The sequence below is a fragment of the Leptinotarsa decemlineata genome, unplaced genomic scaffold, assembly GCF_025532065.1.
Source record: "Leptinotarsa decemlineata unplaced genomic scaffold, Ldec_3_MD MMD2_tig00078422_RagTag_RagTag, whole genome shotgun sequence".
Lineage (NCBI taxonomy): Eukaryota > Metazoa > Arthropoda > Insecta > Coleoptera > Chrysomelidae > Leptinotarsa > Leptinotarsa decemlineata.
Genome location: NW_027412747.1, coordinates 17,862,995 through 17,888,485, shown reverse-complemented (window position 1 = coordinate 17,888,485; position 25,491 = coordinate 17,862,995). Strand labels below are relative to the sequence as shown.

Here is a 25,491-nt window from a genome sequence, read left to right as displayed (position 1 = left end):
AAATATGTGAATCTTCTATAAAAGATAAAAGAAATACTCTGTCCGAGAAATACGTCAAACAGAATTACAGAAGAATAATAAGATACAAAATTTTAATACAACACGTCACACACATATTAGTATAGAGTTGATAAAATAAAATTCAACATAAACTGTTAAAATATTCATCTATAGTATAAGGCTCCATATTGCATAAACATTCTTTCACAGACTTCAGAAAACCGCTGGTCATCCCAATGTCTCTTATATCCTGTGGGAAAGAATTAAAAAATGTATTCGCACTGTAGACAGTACTTCTTTCATATAGAGATTTTTTTATGTATGGGATATAAAAAATCATTCTCAAAACTTGTTCCATACTAATGTGTTTTATGATGCTTTTCAAAGTAGTTTGATTGATTTACTAAATATGTTAATGACTCAAAAATGTATATCGCTAGTACTGTTAATAATTTGTTCATTTCAAAGATTCCTCTACATGAATCTTTGACCTTTATACCAGAAACTATTCTGATTACCCTTTTTTGGCAGAGAAATACTCTGTTCAGCTCATGACTGGAGCCCCAAATGATAATACCAAAACTTATTGCAAGAATAAAAATTAGCATAGTAGTCAGTCATCATTTTGAGAATTCTCATAGCATATGTAGTTGAAGAAAGTTTTCTGCAGAGATTGTCTACTTGATTTACTCAACTCAAGGTGTCATTGATATATATACCCAAAAACTTCACAGAGGTGTTGCAGGTCACTCTAAAATCATTGAAACTGATGCTCTTCGGTGTTTCCATGCTGTTATCAATTTTGAACATGACGCAATCTGTTTTTTCATTATTAAAAATCGATTTATTTTACAGAAAAAAGTTTTTTGTCCTTTTTATTACTATACTACCATGTTTTATTATGTGTGGTAAGTTTGCACCTGTAGGTTAGTATCATCAGCATGATTAACTATGTGAGCGGAATCTGAATTTACCACCATGTTCATGTCATTTGTAAATAATGAAGAGTATTAGGCCCAATATACTACCCTGTGGAACTCCTATAGACGTCTCCAAAGCCTCTGATCGTGCTGCTGTATCTTTCAAGTTCAGTTCTACGATTTGCTTTCTGTTTTTTAGATACAACTTGAAACAGTCATAGGAGTTCCCTCAAATTCCATATTTGTAAAGTTCGTCTAGTTGAAGATCATGATCTATGCAATCAAAGGCTTTGGATTATTCCATGGAAATCCCATAGAATAGATCCCCTCTTTCCATTGCTTTCAGAATAATCAATATGACACCAATATAATATCAATATTCCTCACATTATTCTATGTTTGGAAAAAAAACATAGAAAGTTTAAATTCTCTTTTCTTCATTATGATTTCCTACCACGTAGTAACGGCTACATCCATCAATTTACCCACATTATTTCTTTGCCATATTACTACAGTAGCGGAGCATACATTTGCCTATAGGCACGTCGGTGCCTATAGTCGTTTACCTTCAGTTCCTGAGTCAGTTGAATTTTGTACGAGTGCCGGCCCAGATGAGTAAAGATAACATCAAAATCCTACACATATGGAATTAAAAAAAAATTAATTTGTTGGAAGCCATGGAAATAAACAAACCATTTGAAACCCATAAATATGTACCCCTAAATGAGCAAATCGATTTATGTAGGTCTCCGCTATTGAATTCATAAGTTTAACAACCCTATAATCTTCAGTCTTGAATTTTAAAGTTGAAGTTATAGGTAGTTAAAGAACCGTGGTTCGTTTAACTTCTTGTCCTTCCATTTTACCTAAAAACCCTAGTTTTCAAATTTCATATTTTAGTTTTATACTTGATAATGGAGTCAAAGCCGACACCGGTCGTATAAATAAAATTAACTAGTGGTGATTAGACAAGTGTTTTTATTCATTTCATTGTTTAGAGTCAATCCTAGTTTCACATTTGTTTGTTTGTATACATTATGTGATCTTGGTATAACATTAATGTGCAATCATTAGTAAAGGGTATACCTTGACTCACTTCTTTCCTACCCAAATGTTTCATAGTCGATAAAGTAATTTGGCTAGTAGGATTATTATTTATACAGCTTCTCATTGTCAACTGCTATTGCGTCAGTCGTAACCAATGGTGTCTTTATATATTCTACAAATGAATATTATTATATTATCATTCTTGACCAAATATCAAAATGAGTGAATTGTACCAATCAACTATTTTGCTGTTCACATAGTTCCGTGAACTCGGGTTCCCCTAAAACAATTGAAGGAAACTGATTTCATGCATAATTAGATTGTTAACGGTGACGAAGAATGCTAACAGAAATTACCGCTTAGATCCGTTTCTATATCCAATTAGGGAAATTCTCGAGTCGCAAAAATCGTTCTCACTGGAGTCCGTAGTAAATGTTATCTGGAGCTAGATTTCTTTCATTTCCGCAGTACATTTATAAAAGATGAGAAACTTTGCTCTGGAATGTTTTATTCTCTTGACGAATGCTTTAGCCCAACCAATAGGGGGTTATATAGCTATGGAACAGTTAGTTAGATTCATAATTTCAGTTTTCAAAACAATGTGACTGAGCGAAATGTTATTGGAATATGGCAGAAAGCATTATTGATTACAATTGGATAAATTGATGGATGTAACCGTGGTAGGAAATCATTATGAAGAAAAGAGAATTGCAAAGGTCTCATAATGGGAAACCCACTTAGTCCTATTCTGGCAGAGATTTTCATGGACGATTTGGAGAGAAGAATACACAGTAACCCACTGGTAAAAAGTTTCGTGTATTGTTATAGATATGTGGATGATATCCTGGTATGTTTCAATAACAAAAGTTAACAACAAACATGATTTTTCAATTTATCTTAAACTGTATTGATTAGTTTTTTAATATGTTCGGGTTATTGGTCAATTTCTCGCTGAACACATCACAAAACTGAAATCGGCGATCAGGATCATCTTCGGTTTATTCCTGAACTAGCCTTATTTTGAATAAAAGGAATTTGTAGGCTTTCATTTGTCATTTGTCTAACAGATTGTCGGTTATCCATTTGCACATGTCTTAAAACTGCAACTTCAACTCTGTCATTTCTGACAGGATTGGATAATTCATGTTTTCAATTGTGAACAGAACCTGAAGTTCGAAACTTATCCATTCGTATTATAAATTCTTGCAGCAGCTTTATTAGCACATTCATTATTTCGATAATAGGTTGCAACAATTTCTATTCTTTCTTCAGTAGAATAAACCATGTTGGAACACAGTGAACAAGGATGACTGAATAATAATTCGTGAAAAAGTGACAGTGGCCAACTATATACTTTTTGTTCTGCGACAACTAGATTCAACAAAAACTACCAGTGCAGAAAAAACTAACAGTTCGTCCATTTCAAAATGTGTACTATTAATTGAATGAATTCTACAAATCTAGAAGACATGGTACAGATATTTGTTCGGTAATGCCGATTTCTGACTCCGAACATCTTCAATAATGTAAGGAACGCTTTCGAAAGTAGACTGGAGCTCATTTTGAACACTTTATTGTGTTTATTAATTGTGCTGCCATTGCTATTACTTTTGTTAATCTCCTCAATAAAATGAGATACACCGAATTTTCTGTTTTTTCTTAAATGAAACGTTCAGTTGAATTTCACTAGTTCGGACTTCCATTGTCTACTATATAAAATGATTTGAAATACCTGAAACAACTAAAAAAGAAGGAATAAAAATGAATAGCTGAAAATAACAATTATATTAAGCAAAATAAACCTGAAATGAGACAATAGTGAAATAAAATACAAGTAAAAATAGAACAATTGGATAAAAAAATTAAAAAAAAATGAAGAAATGAAAAAAGAAAATAAAAATAAAAAGTAGAGAGATTCCAAGTCACGTTAGTTCACGACGTTTCGATTGTTAGTATCTACAATCGTCTTCGAGTGATGACTGGACTGATTCCTTCGAAAGGTGACTATTTATAGGTCGTTTGAGTACTTTCACTTATCCCCGCTTGCCATTTTCCGCTTCACTGGTTCCGTGGGAGATCTCCGTTTTGGCGGGTGTTGGCCATTTTTCGCTTGATGATAGGTTTTCATATGTTGCGTATTTCTACGCTGGCTTGGCTGAATACGTTGTTGGACAACATGTATGCGGCTTCTTTGAATTTTCTCACAAACCAATGTTCCTCTCTGTGCAAGATCTCAGCTTGGGACCACTCGATGTTGTGTTGATGGGTCCAAACATGGTCTGCTATTCCTGATTTGCTGGTTTCCCCTCGCTGTGTGTGTTTCTTGTGCTCGGAAATGCGAACATTAAATGGCCTCTAAGTTTTACCAATATAGGATTTTCCGCACTCACAGGGTATCCGGTAAATGCAATTCTTGGAATCGCAGTCCGCGTTTGGTGGCCTGGTTTTCGTGAGGCTGCTACGGATAGTGTTACCGGATCTGAAGCAGGTTCTGATATTGCACTTGGATCCAATTCTTCTTATCCTCTCCGATAATCCTCTGATGTAGGGAAGTGCAAGCACTGGTTGTGACGGCTTCTTTTCCTTGCGAGGCTCCTGCTGTCTTTTAGCCAAAGTCTTTTCTGCCATCGCTTTGGAGTAGCCATTCCGTTGAAGATCATTTTTGATGATATCTAGTTGCTTCTCGAGACCTTCCTTCGTATTACAGAGCCCAAAAGCACGGTCTAAAAGAGTTTTGATGATTCCTCTTTCAGTCGATTGATGGTGATTGGATTCGAGGTTCAGATACTGTCCCGTATGAGTGGGTTTTCGGTATACCACTTTTCGGTATACCCACTTAGTGTCGCTCCTCTTCACCAAAACGTCTAAGAATGGCAATTCGTTGTGGATTTCCTTCTCCATTGTGGAAGTGATGGAAGGTCTCACGCTGTTGATGTGTTTCAGGCATCTAGTTCAGTATTTCCATGGTTCCATATTATGAAGGTGTCGTCAACATATCTCAACCAGACTCGAGGTTTCTTGTGGGCTTCTTCAATGGTCAGTGTTTCAAACCACTCCATATATATGTTGGCTATTACTGGTGAAAGTGGCGATCCCATTGGCAGTCCCTCATCTTGTGTAAAGAATTCGTCCTTCAGTTGGAAATAACAGTTTCGTACACAGCATCCTAGTAATTCCATAATAACTTCTATAGGTAGATTCGTTTTCTCTTTCAGTCTTTGGATAGCTTTCTCTGTTTGATTTGGAGTGCTTCTTCGACCGGAATGTTGGTGTGAAGGCTTACCACGTCGAAACTAATTAGTTGATCTTCCTGTGTAACGTCAATTGACCCTAGTAGTTCGACAAAATGCCTTGAATTCTTCACAAAAGACGATGTTTTTCCTTTTAATGGTTGTATTAAGGAGAGTAAAAATATAGACAAGTTTTGAGTAGCCGAATCTCTGGAGCTGATGATCGGTCTAAGCGGAATGTCCTTCTTGTGGATTTTGGGTAGTCCATACAAGTGAGGGGGCTTACTGTGGTGCGGTATTATCGATGATCTTTTCTTGTCCGAAAAATAGACTTGGTGTTTTTTCAAAATTTGGTACAACTTCCTTTCGATTGATGCAGTAGGGTCCCGTACGATCTTTGTGTATTGTCCTTTCTGAAGAACCTCTTCGATCTTCTTTTCGTAGAGAACGGTATTCATTACCACAGTAGCGTTTCCTTTATCTGCAGATAGGATCTTGATGGTGTTGTTTCTACGTAGGCCGTTCAGAGCTCTACGTTCTTCATTGCTGATGTTAGATGTCGGAACTGGTTCTCGATCCAGCTGTTCTCTAATTTTCCATCTGAACTCTTCTGCCTCGGTCTGGTCAATAAGGGAACTGGTGGATTCCACTGCAGTAATTATCTCCAAAATAGGCACAGATGTTGGCGTAATGGCGAAATTTAGGCCTTTCCTCAACAAGGATTCCTCTATTCCTGTGAGCGGGCAGGAACTCATGTTGATGACGTTGGCGGCTTCATAGTTGTCTTGTTTTCGGTTGGTATTTGGGCATTGTTTCCTCACTAACTTTCCCCACTTTCTGTTGTGGGTATTCTCCATGTCTTGTGGCGGATCTTCAAGCACGTACTTTCAATCTTGGCAAAGATTGGTCCATGATCATCTTTCAATGTCTCTCTTCTCATTTCTTCAAATCGTTCCGTGGCATCCTGTAACAAAGTTGACCTCTTCCAACGGTGATAATTGATTCGAGACCTTATCAGTGCTCGGCTGGCGCGTTCCAATATGCGTTCAGCTCTCTCTCCTGGGATTGGCGATTTCAACAGAAAACCTTTGGGGATGATCGAACAATCGAAACGTCGTGAACTAATGTGACTTGGAATCTCTCCACTTTTTATTTTTATTCTCTTTTTTCATTTCTTTATTTATTTTTTTATTTAATTGATCTATTTTTACTTGTATTTTATTTCACTATTATCTCATTTCAGGTTTATTTTGCTTAATATAATTGTTATTTTTAGCTATTCATTTTCAATTCTTCTTTTTTAGTTGTTTCAGGGATTTCAAATCATTTTATATAGTAGACAATGGAAGTCCGAACTAGTGAAATTCATCATGAAACATTGTCAATTACCTTAAAAAAAACGTTCAGTATTCAATCCCCTAATGAAGAATGAACCAATTTCGAAAAAAATCACAAAAGTGATAGAGGGACAGAAGACCTTTCAAATGATGTATCACTCGTCCCCCCATACCATTGAAAAAAGTAGGAGAGTAGTTGTTGACCGCAGGGCGGTGAAGTTTCTTCGAGTTTGATCTCCATATCAGAATTAGTCCCCCTAGAAATAAAAATTGTCGTGTTCTTTTAAATCTGCGATTACACGTTCGTTTCTGACTCACAGTTGGGGTCAAGTTTTCGTTGGAAGGCGCTATATTTGAACAGTACCAAACACCGGTCAAAAAATAATATTTAAATTACATTCAGTTCATGATTATTACAAAAACCAATTATATTATTTTTTTCAGATGGTCCGCTGCCTAGCATTCTGCAAGAAGTATCTGTTCCAGTCATCAACAACACAGTCTGCGAGTCCATGTATCGCGCAGCAGGCTACATCGAACATATCCCCCACATCTTCATCTGCGCAGGTTGGAGGAGGGGAGGATTTGACTCATGTGAGGGAGATTCCGGAGGCCCGATGGTGATTCAACGCGAAGACAAGCGATTCCTCTTAGCAGGAGTAATATCCTGGGGAATAGGATGCGCTGAACCGAATCAGCCTGGGGTTTACACTCGCATCAGCGAGTTCAGACAGTGGATCAATCTTATTCTGAAGTTTTAGACAACGAGAGCGGCTTTTTTGTAATGTGATCTCCTGACAGTAGACATAGTGTGGATGACCAAAGTGCCTCTCTCCCATACATTTGTTGATTGATAATGCCTGACGTACCAACTGTTCTATGAAAGTAGTTTTTGATGCATTGTTTCTTAAATTTTTCCTCTGCTGAATAATTTCATGTCAACTTTCATTAGTTATATTCTTCAAGCAGAAAATAGAAGCAGATGACGCTTTCGCAAAAATAATTGCAATGCTCAATTCTCATTGTTGAGAACAGAAGAGATGGGACATTGCATTTTCTTTTTGTATCATGAATACAAAACTTCAAGATCTGATAAAATACACTGGTCTGCTTAAGTAAAATGCTGCTGAGCGAAACATAAATAGTTTTTTCATTTGTCAGTGCATATCAAAGCTTGACTTTGAAAGTTACCGACTTCGAGGGTTTTCTGTCTATCTCATCTCTGTATCTGTAGAGTAGGGAGGTGAGTGTTGGTCCACAGCACTTATGCCACATGTGACCTATTGTACATACTCCCGAGGAGTTGTCCTCCTAGGTCATCGTCCATCCTGTCCGAACACACACTCTCTTATTGACGATAACTCAGGACACTCGCATAGGACATGCCTGACAGTATCATCTTCCCGTTCACACATCCTGCATAGAGGTGTGGCCACTAGTCCCATATTATGGAGGTGTTTCCTTAGTTGACAATGGCCAGTCAGCAATCCTACTGTTGAGCGTAGATTTTTCCTGGTCATCGCCAAATATTTCTTCGGCGCCAGCCTCCCTAGGGTGAACCTGGCAAAATTGCATCCTTTGACTTCATCCCATCTCTTCAGGGATTCAGCATGGGTGTAACATTTGGCTAGTTTGGCGATTGTCGAAGTTATCAGGCCGTAGGTGCCACTGGGTCTCTATTGATCCCATATATGGTGTCTTTCTGAAAGGAGTCGTCATAATCATTTTTTTTAAAAGATCGAATGTATAACGAATTGTCATGTGGAAAGCTATCAATTCACATAGATACTTAAAAGTTATGCTGAAACTGCAAAGTTATTTCAAATGAATATGTTTTTATGAAATTCTTCGAGAGACAAACTAGAATAGAAATGAATTGTGAACATAAAATACACAAATATTTTTTTGAACTTGGAGAGTATCAACAGATGAAGTACTTGCTTTGAAAAGACATGAAACTATTCACAGATTTGTGGTTTCGCAAAATTTTGGATGTTTTCCCATTAAGTTCCAAATAAATGAACTTTGAATTTGATTCACTATCAACTAACATTAAAAATGGTACTATCTGCATTTGCCCTGATAATTTCCAATCGGCAAATTGAATCAGAATAAATAAGAAAAGTGATACATAGTATAGGTGAATGGGTTTTAAAAAAATCTCTTAATTTCTATTTTCAAAAAGAGTTTAGAAGTTGAAAAACTGCTCTAAAATACAACAAAATCACCGAACAAGGAACATGTATGAAACGAAGGCATTTTCTATCATCTATTTCTCATAGAGAAGCTTCCATCTTAGAACCAATTCAAATAGTCAACGATGGAATATTAGGTTCGTTCCAACCAGCGTCAGAAACAGTTTCTGACAGTCAGGATTCTGCGCAGTAATGTGATTGGGTTCCAACATGAGTTTCCAACCATTAGTAAACTATCAGTTTTCTGTTCCATCCAAGATTCAAACCTGTTCGAAATCTATCAGAATGGTTTGAGGATTATCTTCTGACCATTAATCTGACGCATGCGTATTCCGTATTACTGTTTCTGTTTTATGTTCATGCAACTTGCAAACAACATAACCTGCAAAAATTGTTATAAAATAAATTATGTATTTGCTGGCGCAGGAAAAATTAGGAATTCTTTAAGTGAACCTGAAATATGAACATATTTAATTACACAAATTAATTATTGCGGTGACCTCCCAGTTCCATGTTGATTAGTAAATAGAATAGAGATATAAAATACATCAACCTTCTTTTACTCTCCAGAAATACACTTGATTAGATTTATTTTTAAAGGTTATGTTGAAATACCATGCCAAACTTCAGTTGAATTATCAGCTGTTCCAATCAGAAATTTCAAATTGATCAGAAACCAATATTTACCAGACATGCGCGTTGACAACGATTTACAAACAGTTGGAAATCTGTTTGTGACTCAAGGTTGGAACGAACCTATTAACAACACGTTGACCTTCTGAGTGATATAGAGATTGAGTTAATGAATACATTTTTCAGTGGATGTGCTATGTGATTTTCTTAGATATATGTATATTTCTGATCGTCAAATTCTAAAGATGACAAAGATATTATATATTTACCTGTAACTTACTGAGTTTGTCGAGAATTAGGTACCGGAGAACTTTTTTTAACTGTCGTCACGAAACTATTCAGAAGAGTTTTTGTTGAAAAAAGAGGACGGTTCAAAACTATGCCAAATCAACTTCTGGAAATGTTGAAATGGTCATCATTGATTCAATAAAATAAATACTTCATCGGTATACTTCTAACACATAAAATTTTTGTTGGGGATACTTATTTCTTGATCTGAAACAAGTTTTTCAGGCCTTTTCATCCTACTAACTTGAATTTCATCTTATTCAAGTAACAGTTCATTGTAAAATTTTTACCGGACTATAAAGAAACACAGGTTTTCACGGCCGAAGTCACGAATGGAATGAAACCTGAATTATCAAACGTTTCATCTGCTACTATCGCACGACGAAATTTATATTTCGAAGTCTCAGTAACGAACGATCGGGGAGCTACGTATTTACTCGTATTTATACTTCCAGAGGGTGGTGGGGGTGATGGTGGGGGCATTGACAGGTGGTGGGGACGATAACGAGGTGTCCATACATGTCACAATAAAGTGTTACTTGAATACGTTATGGGTTTCAAGCAAGTATGATGAACACTTCAAATATTAATTAGATATCAAAAATCAAACGTTTACTGAAGTCACCCGAATGTTTGGTTACTTTCATTCACAGTTTGAAACATTGTATACAGAAATTACAATTTTTGTGAATATCATTATACATATATGTTTAGCCAATAGACAAGGTTTGGTCTGCAGGATTTGGCTTTGAATTTAAGAAACCCGGGGAATGCAAATGTAGTGAAAATATGTTTTTGAGTAAAAACGATAATAACAAAATAATAAGTCATTATATTGTGAATGAGCCATATGTCAAGAATAATATATCTAGTTGGGAAATAATGATAAAATGAAGAAATAAATCATGAAGCAAGAAAACAAACTAGGTTTTGAGTGACTTTTGGGTATATCTTATATTAATTCGCAATTTAATAATAGAATAAAGTAGTTTCATCGCGTTTTAAATATTTCAATAGCCAACTATTATTTTCTCCTAACTTCTTCCAGTATTATACATAAATTCTAAATTTGATCCATATTCAAAATTTCTTTGATTTTCAAAGCATCGTAGGAAAACTGTAGTATTATTTCTGGAATATAATGAGTTCTTTAAATCATCTGCTAATTCATATCACAAGTCAGATATAAAAATGTTAGTGTTCAAGATTACATAGAGATCTGTACAGTTTCAGCCTTCCCACTGAAAACAGATATTCAATTCTAACCTGACCCTTCATTTGAAATTGTTTTCAATATGATGTAATATCAACAGAATTTCTCTGAAGAAAAGACAATATCCTATTTTCATGTAATCTATTTGTGGTAGATACAATCTGTCAAGGAATATTTTCAAATTGAATAAAATAAAGGAATCTGAGCATGATTATGAAACATTCAGGAGAGGATATCATTTTAAAAACTTCTGTTCAACAACGATACGACTTGGAGGTGGAGTGAATATTCAAAACAGAACAGTTGTTAATTGATAGCAAGAATAGTTAACGAAAAGTCAACAAGGAATATTTTCACTGTTTACGAATGTTCTTATTGGAATATTTTCCATAATTCATAATTTTGAACTGCTCTGTAGGTGTAACACTCTGTAATGTTAGATCAGACACTTCACAGGAAATGAGAAAAAAGCATTTGGTACTCATTTCTTCCACCACAATGAAAAAATTCCAAACTGCTGAAAGGAATTACAAATAACGTATTTTTTATGAGTAAATGAAACCTTTTCTTTTAATTTCTGAATTGGGAGTCTTTATTGAGACTGAACTTTGAATGTTTTCTGAGAAATGAAGATCATGTAATGAGAAGAACTTCAAGAGAAATAGATGGTAAAGAGATATGTAACGATGAGAATATTGTTTTGAACCCCAATCGTATTAATTGCGGTCATAAAAATACATTCATCGATGACTTTATGATAAGGTGTGTGACGAAAAGTGATAATGGACATTTTTGTGTATAATAGTGATAATCCAGTAGACAATTATTTATTTGCTTATAGGAACGTAATTAAGGATTATTTATTTTTCTTAAACTCTTCGACAGGTAGAGTTGAAGACTCGAAAAATTCAACTTTATCTGTCGACTTCATTTGGTGAACCCGAATATGTTATCTTGTTATTTATATTTCATATTTGTAAATAGAGGGTGTCTGTTCTTGTTGTAGTATGTAGATGAAAATATTATATCCTTTTTATGTATCGAAGGAGTTTTGATTGATTCCAAATATATTCGAGATTCATGGCAAAGAAAACAGAACTTTCTCATATATTATTATGAATTGTTTTGCAGTGATTCACAAAAGTGTTCTCATGATTATTAGAAGATTCATGGGTCATGGTTTGTATTTCAACAATGAATATGTTTCATTTACCTGAGTGAATTTCTGTTGGACACTTTTCAGAAATTTTGAAATTTATTTTGTTGACAAAAATCAACTGATTTTTATAATAATGAGTTAATTTGTAATATAATATAAAAAATAAATATAGTTTAAAAAACACGCTTTTAAAAAACATCGAACTGAAAAGTTGAAAATATTTTTTTTGAGAAAGAAAGTTTTTGGCTTTCTACTACTCCATCTTGATACAAAAAAAAGGGATGAGGGAATCTTCCAAAGAAACGAAGGAAGTATTCAATTTGAAAATGTGTCGGAAAGTTACTTCTTTGCATGATCTACACATCCATGTATAGAGTTACTTATTTTCGAATTGATTACTTCCTTCCTTTCTTTGGAAGATTCCCTCATCACTTTTTTTGTATCAAGATGGAGTGATAGAAAGTCAAAAACTTTCTTCCCCAAAAATTAATCACTCCTAAAAATATAACCACTTCAATTAAATTTTTTTTAAAATAAGCCTAAAACAATAACGAACGAAAAATACTAGTTTTATTGTGAAAAAAGCATGGGCGCTTTGTGACATATTTTTGTATAGGGGAGACCGGGGCAAGATGAAGTTCGGGACAGCACGGGAAGTAAGCTTGTGTGCGTGAATAGTAATCGTGATCGGAGCAGCGACAGCGCCATTTGCACGAACTTCACTCTCCACTAGTGTGTCCAAGCAGAGCGAACAGGTTAGAACTCGTTTTTGCGTTGCAGAGAGAAAAAAGTGATATTGCAAGTGTTTTTACGCGATATTTGATTCGAAAACTGATGTACAGACATGTAAGTACCTGTGTTAATGTATTATTTCAATCCCGAGCTTATTATAGTAGTCCAAAACATTAAATTCAAACCAGATTTTTTCGCCGGTAAAGTTTGAGGTTAGATGATCGGGGCATAATGGGATACTATCCCGTTTTGCCCCGCCCTTGTGATTAAAATAACATTTTCTATGTACTGATAATCAAGTGACTGAAAAAGGTAAAAAACAAATAAAGAAACCTGGAAAAAAGACTGCAAAGAAGATTAAAAAGACAACTGACAAGGAAAACCTGCAGAAAAAGCGTCAAACCAAAAGGTGCAAAAAAGAAACTGAATCGGAAGATAGTTCCTCCCAAGAAGAGGATGATGACTGTGCTTGCATCTATTGTGGGTACTTATACTCAGATTCAACCGAAGGTTGGGTCATCCACGGCGTGTGCCACGGTTGGGCGCATAATTCATGTGCCGGAGTAGATGAGGAAGATGAAGAGGCACACATTTGTGAACGCTGTCTACCCGATTAAAAAGCGTACTCGTTTTGCCCCACAGCGTTTCCCATCTTACCCCAGTTATGAGGCAAAACGGGAAATTTGTCATTATTTGCCAAAAAAAGTTCTGTCATTTTGCATGCTACAACGTTTAATTATAAGAGAGAAATGTATAATGGTTACCTCTTTTGTTAAAGAATGTTATTAGAGAGTTTGATTTTCCTTGTATAACGAGTTTTGTCTTAGCTATCTCATCTTGCCCCAGTCTCCCCTATCAAGCACACGTCGCTTTTTTCACAATAATACTAGTATTTTTCGTTCGTTATTGTTTTAAGCTTATTTAACAAAAATATTCTCAACTTTTCAGTTCGATATTGTTTAAAAGCGTGTTTTTTAGTTTTTTAAGTATATTTATTTCATATAGAAGGACAAGAACACCAAAAACGACAAATTATAACAATATAATAAGAATCGATTTAGACGCTAGAGTAGAACTAATAAGAGTAATGATGAATGACTTGATTTTTGATGTTTTGTTTTCATTGTTATTTGGTTTTTATTTTCAAATCCAGATTGAGAAATAGGTAGGTAGATATTTTGTAAAATGTAGCATTCAGATTACTTTTCTTAATGATCAAATACATTATTGTAACGAATTAAAGAATTAACTGTCCTGAACAAATTTATTTTCAACAATATTTCACTATCACAACTAATTTATATACAACACTTAGCAACTAACACCTAATTTATCTTCACTGTTCGAATTATTTGTTAACTGCTCGATTCGCTTTCTAAATACAGACTCCCTCTCTGAATGGGAAGCCGACCTTTTATATCGGTAATGATCGTTCTAGATTTCTCTAGTGGTCTCTGTTCCCGCCTAGTATTTTCCCGGCGAGTCATGCGTTTGCTGGCTGAGGTATCGGTCAGGGCCGGCTCCAGATTCGTTACATTATCTTACTAACATTTTGAAAGCTGACCCTTCCCATGAGTCTCAACCTACAAATATTCTCACTATAAGTAAAACTGATAAAATTTCCAATGAGGATGAAAATAATAATCAGAGTGCAGACAATATAAATTATGAGGAAACTAACAACAGTAGCCAGGAAAATTATGAGGCATGTGGAGAAATTAGTTACACTGATATTGATATAGCTGAAGAGACTCCACCTAAGAAAACAGCTTTTAATAAAAATTTATAAAAGAAATGTACGATAGTATCTTCTGTGAATTTTGTCATGTCAGAATTGTTGTTGGCAAGTGTCACATTGAACGGCACGACAAAAGCATGTCACACCGCAGCAAAATGAAAACACTTATGTGTAAATAAATGAAATTCTTGTTAATTACCCAAAAGTGGCACTGAATCAGGCAGTCAACTGAAGTTGACTGCATTGGTAACAGAACACAATCTTTAATTTGAAATGATGTATCACTACCAATAGCAGCGAAATAATGACTGACATCTTATCTGACCTGAAATTAGTTGTCATTTGGAGTTTTGAAAGTTTGCATGGTTTTTGTTCGCAATTAACCATGGAAAGCAGCAGCGATAGTTAGTCTGAAAATATACCTTACAAGAGTTTCAATGGAACAGTTGCTGCTACAGCACTATCATTTCAGATGGCTCATTGAGTTACAAGATTGAAAATATGAGTTGCATCTCATTCCGGATAATTTTTGCTCAATATTGAGCAAAAGCAAAACTCTTTTTATTAAAATGAACTATATATTCACATGTCTACAGTTCTTAAGTACCTCTACCTCAAGGGTAGAGTAGTAAAGTGACTTCTACTTAAGACAGGCGCGTCTCCGCCAAGAGGAGGCGGTAGGGAACGCCCCCCGCGGGTTGACGTTCACCCAGAAACATATACTTTATTACAAACGACTACCTAGGTAATCTGCCTCCTGCTGCCAAGGCTTATGCACACCATTACATGGTTTTGATATCCAGGTCGTTCAAATGAAAACATAGCTGTCGATGTGTTGGTTAGCTATATACTCTTGGAAAAAGTTCATGAGAAAAACCAGGACAGAATGTAACTCAATGTTGAAGTGATTACGACGTTTCGATATTGTTTTGTTCTGGAGGAATTTCCTGAAAACACTGAATAAAATTATGAATTTGATGATTTTTTTAAGATCATCACGAACAAAAACTACAGTAAACCTCTGAGTAACAAAACATATTCAATAATGAAAATATACAAAAAAACCGGGCTCATGTGGGATTCGAACCCACGACCTCCACGTCTCAATTGAAAGTGTGGTGCTCTAACCAACTGAGCTAACGAGCCTATATAACACTGATGGAAAAAAATAAAAGTCTTCAATGTATCATTGTATAATGATCTACTTGCATGTCTCACTATTTTCGCTCAAATGTCAAAAACTCCTCAATTAATTATTACAAAGATGCACTATCTAGACAGCACGGTTAACATAGAATATCCCAATTTCTTCATCTATTTGTTCCCTAAAAAATTCTCGTGAGAAATCCCATCCGTGCGCTTTCGAGCTCCGCAGGACATTCTGAATTACTGATTCCTTACTCATTCCGAGAATGATTTTGCTGATGTTCAGAACAAATTTTATCAAGTTCCAATCCCATATATTAATTTATTTCACACTGCAGATGAATTATTGCGAGTTCGGTTGTCATCGATTGTCATCGGATGGAACAATGGAAGTGGATGCGGTAGATTGATGGTTTTCATTCGATATTCGATGACAAATGAACGCTATTCTTGACGAATATTGAGTTCATGTATATATTCGTTTCAAAATTATCATCTGAGGATTTCTGTACGAATTATCTCTCATAATATGAAGAGAAATGATTCAAAAAACATTTTATTGTATAGGGAAACATGGGTTGCGTTTTATTGACGGCCGTGTCTTTACACGCCCGTCGCGTCGTTGACTAGTCCGATAAGTTTCATATTCTGTAGTTTTCACCACACAATGTGTATTTTTTTGTGATGGATAAATGGTTTTGATTCTGATATCGGAGTCGCGTGGGAGAGGAGGACACAGCTGCCGGGTCGCTTGAGGGAAAGAAAGGCGCAATATCGTTCGACATGTTCATGTCGGGTCAACAAAAAGACGTGCAATCCTCTATTTCCTCCGTTAAATTGGTGGAGCAGAACCCGTGCTTCTCCAGTCTCCTTGACACCAGTATCATTAAAACATGGTGACTATTTGAGCTCACGGGAAACCACTGCCGAACTGGTTTCAATGCTCAAAGTGTAGGTACCTGCAGATATTGATGAAAAAAGGACTTTTGTGGATATAAAAAAAACCCTCAATAGTATGTTTGTCGAAAACGCATGTTACTGACCATATATTTAATTCAGAAATTAGTACAGATAACTATATATTGACTAGAACCGACAGTAGTAGTAGACATATAGGAGGAACTTTAATATTGACTGAAAAAGATTTAACGATAGTTGAAGTGTTCAAAGAGTGTATTGATAAAGTGTTTTGGTTAACGGGAGTATCGATGTTATTCCAAAGAAAAACTTATATTGTCGTTTTGCAATTGTTTGAAGATTGGTGTGAAGAAAATGTAACTGAAAGAAGTTCTAGAATGATAATTTGTGGTGATTTTAATTTAATTTTTTTTAAATACAAATACTTTAAGACTAAAGAACTTTATGGATGACGTGGGTTTTTCGAACTCGATGAGATAACACATTCAACTGCTATAGGAGGGTCATTATGATAGATCTAGTTTTCACAAATACTGACATAGATGTTACTGTATTTGATTCACCAAAAATAAGTACACACCGAAATATAAAAATAGCGTTACCGAAAATTCTACCAAAAGACAAAAAACAGTCAAAATAGAAACTAGGGAAAAAACATTGATTTTGAATTGATTGAGTCAAAACTTAAACTCATAAAATGGAACTACACAGAAAGGGATTTGAATCATAGATAGGAACAATTGATGGACGATGTATTGTCTATATTGAATGAAGTCGCTCCAAAAAAAAATGGTCAAGATCTTTCGACATTATAAGGAATTCTGGAATGAGAAGGTGAGGCAAGCTACAAAAGAAAGGGATATGAGTTACAAACAGTATACAATGAATAATACAACGGATAACTGGAAAAAGTATAAACAAAAAAGAAATATATTAGTGAAAACAATTAGACAGGAAAAAAGAACTATTTAGAGACAAAGATTGAATCAAATAAAAACAATTCCATTGAAATGTGGAATATACTGAAGACATTAATACCGAATAATAACAAAGAATACAATCTAACAACTATTGATTTGGGCAATGGTGAAATGATTTCTGATAGGACTTTGATACCAAATGGCCTGAACATATTTTATATCAAAAGTATAATAAATATAACTGATGCAATTGACAACAAATTTTCTCATAGTTTTCCTATAACTGAAAGAATAACTGATAATAAATTGTCCAACTTTAGTCTTATCAATATGGTAGATCTAGAAAGAACTGTTGGTTCTTTGGAAAAATAAAAGTAGTCACGATGAAATTTGTGTAGAACTGCTGAAGAAGTGTTTCAGTTCCATTTGTAATCCATTGTTGAACATTATCAACAGTTTTTTTTTAAAAAGGTGAAGTACCAACTGAACTAAAATTATCTTCTATTATACCTATACCAAAAGGACCAAATACAAACCAAGCTATTCAATTGATACCAATAAACATGATTAATGCTACAGCTAAAGTATTGGAAACGGCTGTATATGAACAGATAGTGGAATATTTGGAGAGTAATAGGGTCCTTTGTGAGTATCAAGCGGGTTTTCGGAGCAAACATAGTTGTTAAACTGCGTTACAATGTGTTTTGACAGATTTAAAGAAAGGTGCGGAAATGGATCAGTATACTACTGCGGTATTTCTTGACTTTCGAAGGGCATTTGAAACTGTAGATAGATGCAGACTGATTAGAAAGATTGAAAACTTTGGTATTGATGGAATAGCACTAAACTATCTGAGCAATAGACAGCAAAGGTTGGAAATAGAGGAATTTTATTCGGATAAAATGCAAAATAATATAGGTTTACCCCAAGGGTCTATTTGGGTCTATTCTTATTCCTAATATATTTAAATGGCATTGTAACCATAGCAGAAGAATGTAGAAAATTCACTTATTTGCCGACGATACCCTACTGTATTTCAGTAGTGAAGATATACATGAGTGTGTTGACAGTATGAACGCTAGTCTTGAAAGGGTTTATAGATATTTCTCTGCAAATCTGCTGAAGGTGAACGTGAATGAAACAAAATGGATGTTATTAGGAAAACATAGAGATCATAATAATGAAAACCTACTTCTACGATTGAATGACAGTGATATAGGGAAGGTAAACAAATTCGCGTACTTGGGTGTAACTATTGACAGCAACTTGAAATTCAAGGAACATGCTAATCAAGTTATCAAAACAATAGCTTACAAAATCAACTATTTAAGAAGTTGTTCCCCATATATGAGCCAATGGTCTAAATTATATTATTAGTCTTCAACATCATAATCCTTCCACATTTGAATTATTGTTCTACCTTTCTGTTTTTTCCCAATCAAAATGAAATGAACAGACTACAAAAGATGCAGAATCGTGCATCTTACAATGTTCGAGGATAACACCCACAGAAAATATGTTGAAGGATTTCCTAATGAAAATATAGTATATTCCTATGTATGACTTTCTTATGTAACTTTTTATTTATACATAATCCGGTCAATCTAGACATTGGAAGGTACATAAATTTACAACAAGCTGCAAACGCGTGTAATTGTTAAAAACATAGTTAGAAATAAAATTTTGAAATTCCGAATGATTGCGATGCCTGGAAAAAAATTTATTTGAGGTCAAAGGTCAAAAATCTCGAAAAAATTGGTTTTTCTCGATTTTCAGTACAACGGTAAGTTTCATCATGAAATAATGTATCGAATGTTTCCTCGTTGGTATCAAATGAATCCTCCACTATTGGTGATTCAGCATTAGAACATGACTGGCCTTGACAATGTGTACATGCTAGAGGACACAACAGTCCAACTTTTTTACAACCACATTCTGCGCTGCATCCCTTTTTACAGATGCTAAAATTTGTGTTCAGCAGTTTTTCCGGCGCAGGTAGGAGTAAAGCCTGAATCAAAACATTTTTTTGTAGAGAATTTTATGATCTACAATTTTTATTCGAGGTTATTTCATGATAAAACTGACCATTTTATCATAATCTTTTTTTCCAGGGATCGCAATCATTCGGAATTTAAAAATCTTATTTTCAAACTGTGTTTTGAACAATTACACGCATTTGAAGCTTGTTGTAAATTTATGTACCTTCACTCTTATTTTTAGTCTAATTTGACCGCACTAACATATGTATTTTCAATCAGAATGTTTGTATTTTTTCATATTGATATTATTTAATTTATAATGTGACAATGTATTTGCTATTAGAAATGAATTAGTTTTTCAACATTATATGGGTGTACCCAGTATTTTCTAGACTCACGTTTCCTCTTTTGCAAGTACCGGTAAGCAAAAATTACGTCCTCCTCTGAGGAGCTCATGACGACTGATGAAAACAACGTGCGTTTTTGGTGGCCATACTGTTTACTCTTTTGGATAACATAATATTTTTTTTCAAGTTATTCATGTAAATTTTAGATAATTCTTAGTAATGAGTTTTCACAAATCCGACGCTAATGTGATTATGACGTTTCGGTTCTGTATTATTCTGGAAGAACATCCTGAAAACAATAAATGAAATAATTAATTTGGTAAATTTCACAGGATTATCAAGAACAAAACCTACAATAAGCTTCTTAGTAATAAAAATAAGGGGCTCATGTGGGATTCGAACCCACGACCTCCACGACTTCCAGAATTAGGATTAGTGGTGCTCTAACCAACTGAGCTAACGAGCCTATATAACATGTATTAACATAGGTGAAAAAAATATACTTATATACGTATTCAATGTTTCATTGACCTTTCAATGTATGATTTTTCTCATTAATTTGTTAGCCTACACGGTTGCTGAAAAAATAGTGTACGCAAAACGTCCGAAAACAGTTTTTTTTCAACTTGCAGACTTCTATAGAACAACCTGTAGGCGAGTAAATATACGTAAATTACTATTTAATCAGTTATACCTTACGTGCGTTCTCAACGCCATACTATTTACTCTTTTGTATAACATTCCAAAAATGTATTACTTGAAATCCAATTGGTAATGAGTTTTCACAAATTCTACGCTACTGATTGCAGATAGTTCATCATATTATATACATCGATGTATACCAGTGAGGAAGACAGTGTTCCATGTGAGTGCAATTTGTACCATTCATTTAAAGTAGAACTCATGTGAATGATATATGGTTTTTATTCCACAACGAATGTTCGAGAAACAAACTGAGTAGAGAAAAGTATCTTCTGTATAATTCATTGTTCATATAAAAGTATTTGTTTCGGAATATTTTTTTTCTTTCGTGTAATTCGATGTTTATATGAAAGTAGCTGTTTCAGGAGGACTTTCTTTCAGTTTGTGGTGTTTGAAAGTTACTTCTTTGCATGATGTACACATCCATGTATAGAGTTACTTATTTTCAAATTGATTACTTCCTTCCTTTCTTTGGAAGATTCCCTCATCCTTCTTTTTGTATCAAGATGGAGTAGTAGAAAGCCAAAAACGTTTTTTCCCAAAAATTATCCACTCCTAAAAATATAACCCCTTCAATACAAAAATAAACTTATCTGTTACATATGAACCGCATAATACATATATTGTTCTAAATATATGTACGGTACGGTTTCCAGTTTCGCAGACGACACTGTCGTTATGTATGAGGATGATACTTGGGACGGGTTGAAAGAAAAAGCAGAAAAAGATATGGCAAATTTAATTAAATGTTTTGGACAAAAAGTACTTTCAATAAACTATGAAAAAACCTGTTTCGTTCCATTTTCTTGTTACGTCAGTGGCCTCCCGGACTACGATAAGTTACAAATTGATATAAGCTCGGATGAAACTATAACGATTAAAAGAGCCAATAATGCGAAATATCTGGGCATAATAGTGGATTGTCATCTTAGATGGGATAAACACCTGGTGCAAGTCTGTAAAACTCTACGTTCTCTCCTATACAGGTTCAAATTCTTTCAGCAAATACTGGATTTCAAATATCTCAAAATTCTTTATCAATCATTAGTGGAAACACGACTTACTTACGGTATTCTAGCTTGGGGGGCAGCAACGAATGCTCACTTGCATTATCTTGAAGTAATACAAAAAAGATTTTTGAAAATTATATCATCCAAACCAATGAGGTATTCCTCCGACCTACTATTTGCAGAAACGGAAGTCTTTGATTTGCGTCAGCTTTATTACTATAAAATTGTGATAAGACAATTCAAAAACAGATTTAATCTCCCACTCATCAGCCATAACTACCAAACTCGTCTGAAAGCGAATAATTCTCTGAAAACGAAACCAGACAGAAAGAAAATAGGACAGAGAAATCATTCTTTTTTATCTAGTAAATTTTATAACTTTTTGCCGACGGAAAACAAAGAAGTCTCAAACATATACTCCTTCAAAAAAAAGACTAAACATTATATTCTTTCTTTAGAACGTAAGGCTATCCATTCATTGTTTGAATATTAGAATATTCCATATATTTTATTTTGTTGATTATTGATGTTCGTTACCTATGATATTTATGTTTCAATAATTGTGTGTAAGGCTCATTAGCCTAATTTTATTAAATTGACTACAATTTTATTATGTCACAAACATTTTAGTGAATTATACATGATTTTATACATATAACTCTAATATAGAAATGCAACTGAGCCCTATTTTGAAGTGTACTAATTATTGTCAATATTTGGAATAAGTAAATCACCCACGCACAGGCACTGCCTTAGTGGATACTTGTTTATTCGAAATATCTCTGAATGAAAGTGCACTATTATTATATTATTGTATTTTATTTTAAGAAACTTATTATTATTTTGAGAATTTATTGAGAATAAACTCATTATTATTATTATATTATTATAAATACAGACATGTATTGTAATATATATCTCAATTTGTTAGTGCAGTGGCTTCAAAAGTCGATGTAGAGAACAAAAGGTCTTTTTTCAGAAAAATACAATACAATATGAAAAATCAATATGAGAGAGCTAATAACTAACACGACATTTATTGATTCAGATGCGGTACGAAGTTGGTCGGGTCATCTAGTCTCCTAAATAAATACGAGTACATCGATTAACTAAGGCAAATTTATTTTGCCCTCTAAGGCAATTTTCTCATGTTTGCAATTCAATGTTCAATTACCAACGTGTATTGAGGTTTATGCCAAGTAAAAGTCATTAACTAATTTGACCATATGTTCACATTTCAATGACTTACGTCCTACATATTTCAACAATTTGATCATGATCTTCATTTCACACACATATGGCATACAGAAAACGGTTCGTGAATAATGATATTGTTACTCAGTTGCTGATGGGAATTTGACGATAATAGCAGAAAAGTTTCATTTCACCCGATGATTAAACTCTTACGCATTTAAAAAAAACAGACGGGTAATTAAACATGCAAAAGAAATTCATTACAAAAGTAGAATAAACAAAGCTGCTAATAAAATCAAAGAAAACTGGGCCATAGTGAATAGTCTAAGAAATGAATCAAATTCAATTCCAGAACACGTCAATATAGATCCGGAAACACTCAATAATTTTTACTGCACAATTGCTCAAAAACTAACTTCATCTCTTGTTCCTACTTCAAATCCTATGGATTATTTAAATGATGTAAATATGCCCAATAACTTTCATTTTGAGAACACAAATTTATTAGAACCGAAAGAAATATTGCAGGAGAATAAAAACAAAATTGCAACGGGCATTGATAAAATTTCAGTAAAAATTTTAAATAACCTTCCCGATTCCGCTTTGAATACACTAGTGATGGCTATAAATAAATCTTTTTCCCTTGGAAATTTCCCTCCGTGTCTAAAAACAACTCTTGTAATTCCTATGCAGAAGATCCAAATATTCGCTTTTCTTTATAAATACAATATATTAACCAACTGTCAATTTGGCTTTCAGAAGGCAGAAGACACAAACGATGCAATCTTTTTCTTTCTTGAGCATGTCTACATACATCTCAACGATAGTGAGGTTTTAGCTGCAGTATTCTGCGATTTCTCCAAAGCTTTTGATTGTGTAAATGATGACCTTTTTTTTGCAAGAGATGAACTCCTATGGCTTTAGAGGAGTGTGTAATTATTGGTTGAGGTCCTACTGAGTGATAGAAAACAGTAAGATCAAACGAAAAACTATCACACAATTAGGACATATTATGAGGCGTTTTACAAGGATGAGTACAGGATCAGTACTCCTTATTTATGTAAATGACCTTGTTACTCTCTCAATTCGAGGAACTTTTACGATCTTTGCGGATAACACCACGCTCCTTTGGCATGGAAAAATACTTCTAATATGAAAGAAACTCTCTAGTGATTTAGAAGTTTGCTTTAATCTAATATATAAAAATGGATGTTTGTTGGTTGGTTGGTAAGTGATTAACTTCTACATCGCTCAACCAATCGTGATGAAACTTGACATGTATGAGTAATTTTGCATAGAGAAGGTTTTTAGGCAATCAGTTTTTCTGTGACTCGCCACTAGATGGCGCTGTAGAACAATTTTTTTGAAAGCACTGTTCTATAACGCTGCGCACGCCTAAGTTCGTTGATCCTGATTATGTCAAAACATTGGAACAGCAGCGATACAGCAACATAGTACTAATTAGTACTACAACTACCAAATTCTACGCGGGCGAAGCCGCGGGCAACAACTAGTATTGAAAAAATAAACCTACTCACCTTCAGCTGTAGTATTAACAATTTATACTCGAATAGACAAATTATTGAGATAATTGAATAGAACTGGCCGATACTTGATGAAAATCCATATTTAAAAAACTAATAAATAGAGTTTATTCTATGATTTTCACTATAAGGGTTTTACAAAAACCGCGACACGTGTTTTGCTATACATGAAGCATTGTATAGCATGAAGAAGCTTTTGTATAGCGAAACACGTGTCGCGGTTTTTGTAAAACCCTTATAGTGAAAATCATAGAATAAACTCTATTTATTAGTTTTTTTTTAATTATTGAGAATAAAAACCAATCCAAACTCCTAGGAGTCTTCATGGATAACAAATTAAAATTTGATCAACTTATTTCAGCTTTGAATAAGAAATTGGCATCAGGATGTTATGAGCTTCGAAAAGTTTCAAATGAACTGAGTTCATCCACAACAAAAATGGTAAATCATTCCCAGATTGAGTCCCACCTGAGATATGGTGTTGCCTTCTGGGGATTTTGCAGTCAACTTTTTCATTCAGTGGTTGTTTTGCAAAAGCGAGCGGTTAGATACTTATGCAAGGTGGGAGTGCGTGAGTTATGCAGACCATTATTTTTGAGAGAAAAAATTCTCACTGTTACTTGTATTTTCATACTTGAAACTGTTTTCCTGATTTACAAAAAACGTACTATGGTTGGAACTACGGAACATACAAATTACATAACCCGGCAAGTAACTGAAAATAAAATACATCTTTCTGTTCCAGAAACAAGCCAGATAGAGTATTCTTTGAAATTTGAAATTTTTTTGAGTAAAAGACGTGGAAACAGTTCATCTTTTTTTCTTCAACTCGGAAGATTCATTCCACAAAAGATTGTAACTTTATTCAATTGAAAATTTTGTTTTAGTATAGTCTATCCACCTTTATCTAATTGATCGGAAAACTCGATATTTAATACTTACATCCTGAAAATTCACTGAACTGATGAGTTATTCGCCTAATTTGATGGAATTCTCAGTGAAACACAAACAGTATCATATGGAGTACCTCAGGGAACTGACCTCGGACCTATTCTGTTCAGTATCTACATAAAGAGTATGTTATTTTTAGAAACTAGTAGTGAAATCATTAGCTTTGCTGACAATTCTGCTGTGGTGTACAAAGCGTCAACCTGGCAAAAACTCAAAGAGAAAGTAGAGAGTGACTTTCCCAACATATCAAATTGGCTAAAAGGGAACAAATCAACATACCCATTTGAA

At 34.4% G+C, this 25,491-nt stretch overlaps 1 protein-coding gene and 1 non-coding gene across 2 annotated transcripts in view; one reads left to right on the top strand and one right to left on the bottom strand.

Moving 5' to 3' along the window:
• LOC111511189 (uncharacterized) overlaps nucleotides 1–10,081 on the top strand; it is a 77,203-nt gene extending 67,122 nt beyond the window's left edge. The window contains exon 9 of the mRNA XM_074186337.1: nucleotides 6,979–10,081. Within this exon, the coding sequence (XP_074042438.1) occupies nucleotides 6,979–7,295 (317 nt within the window). The 3' untranslated portion in view covers nucleotides 7,296–10,081. The remainder of the gene's footprint in view (nucleotides 1–6,978) is intronic.
• A 5,477-nt stretch (nucleotides 10,082–15,558) lies between these two features.
• TRNAE-UUC (transfer RNA glutamic acid (anticodon UUC)) lies at nucleotides 15,559–15,638 on the bottom strand. The gene is given in 2 exon segments: nucleotides 15,559–15,594; nucleotides 15,601–15,638. It is a non-coding gene; the product is annotated as a tRNA-Glu (tRNA).
• Between the last annotated feature and the right edge of the window lie 9,853 nt (nucleotides 15,639–25,491).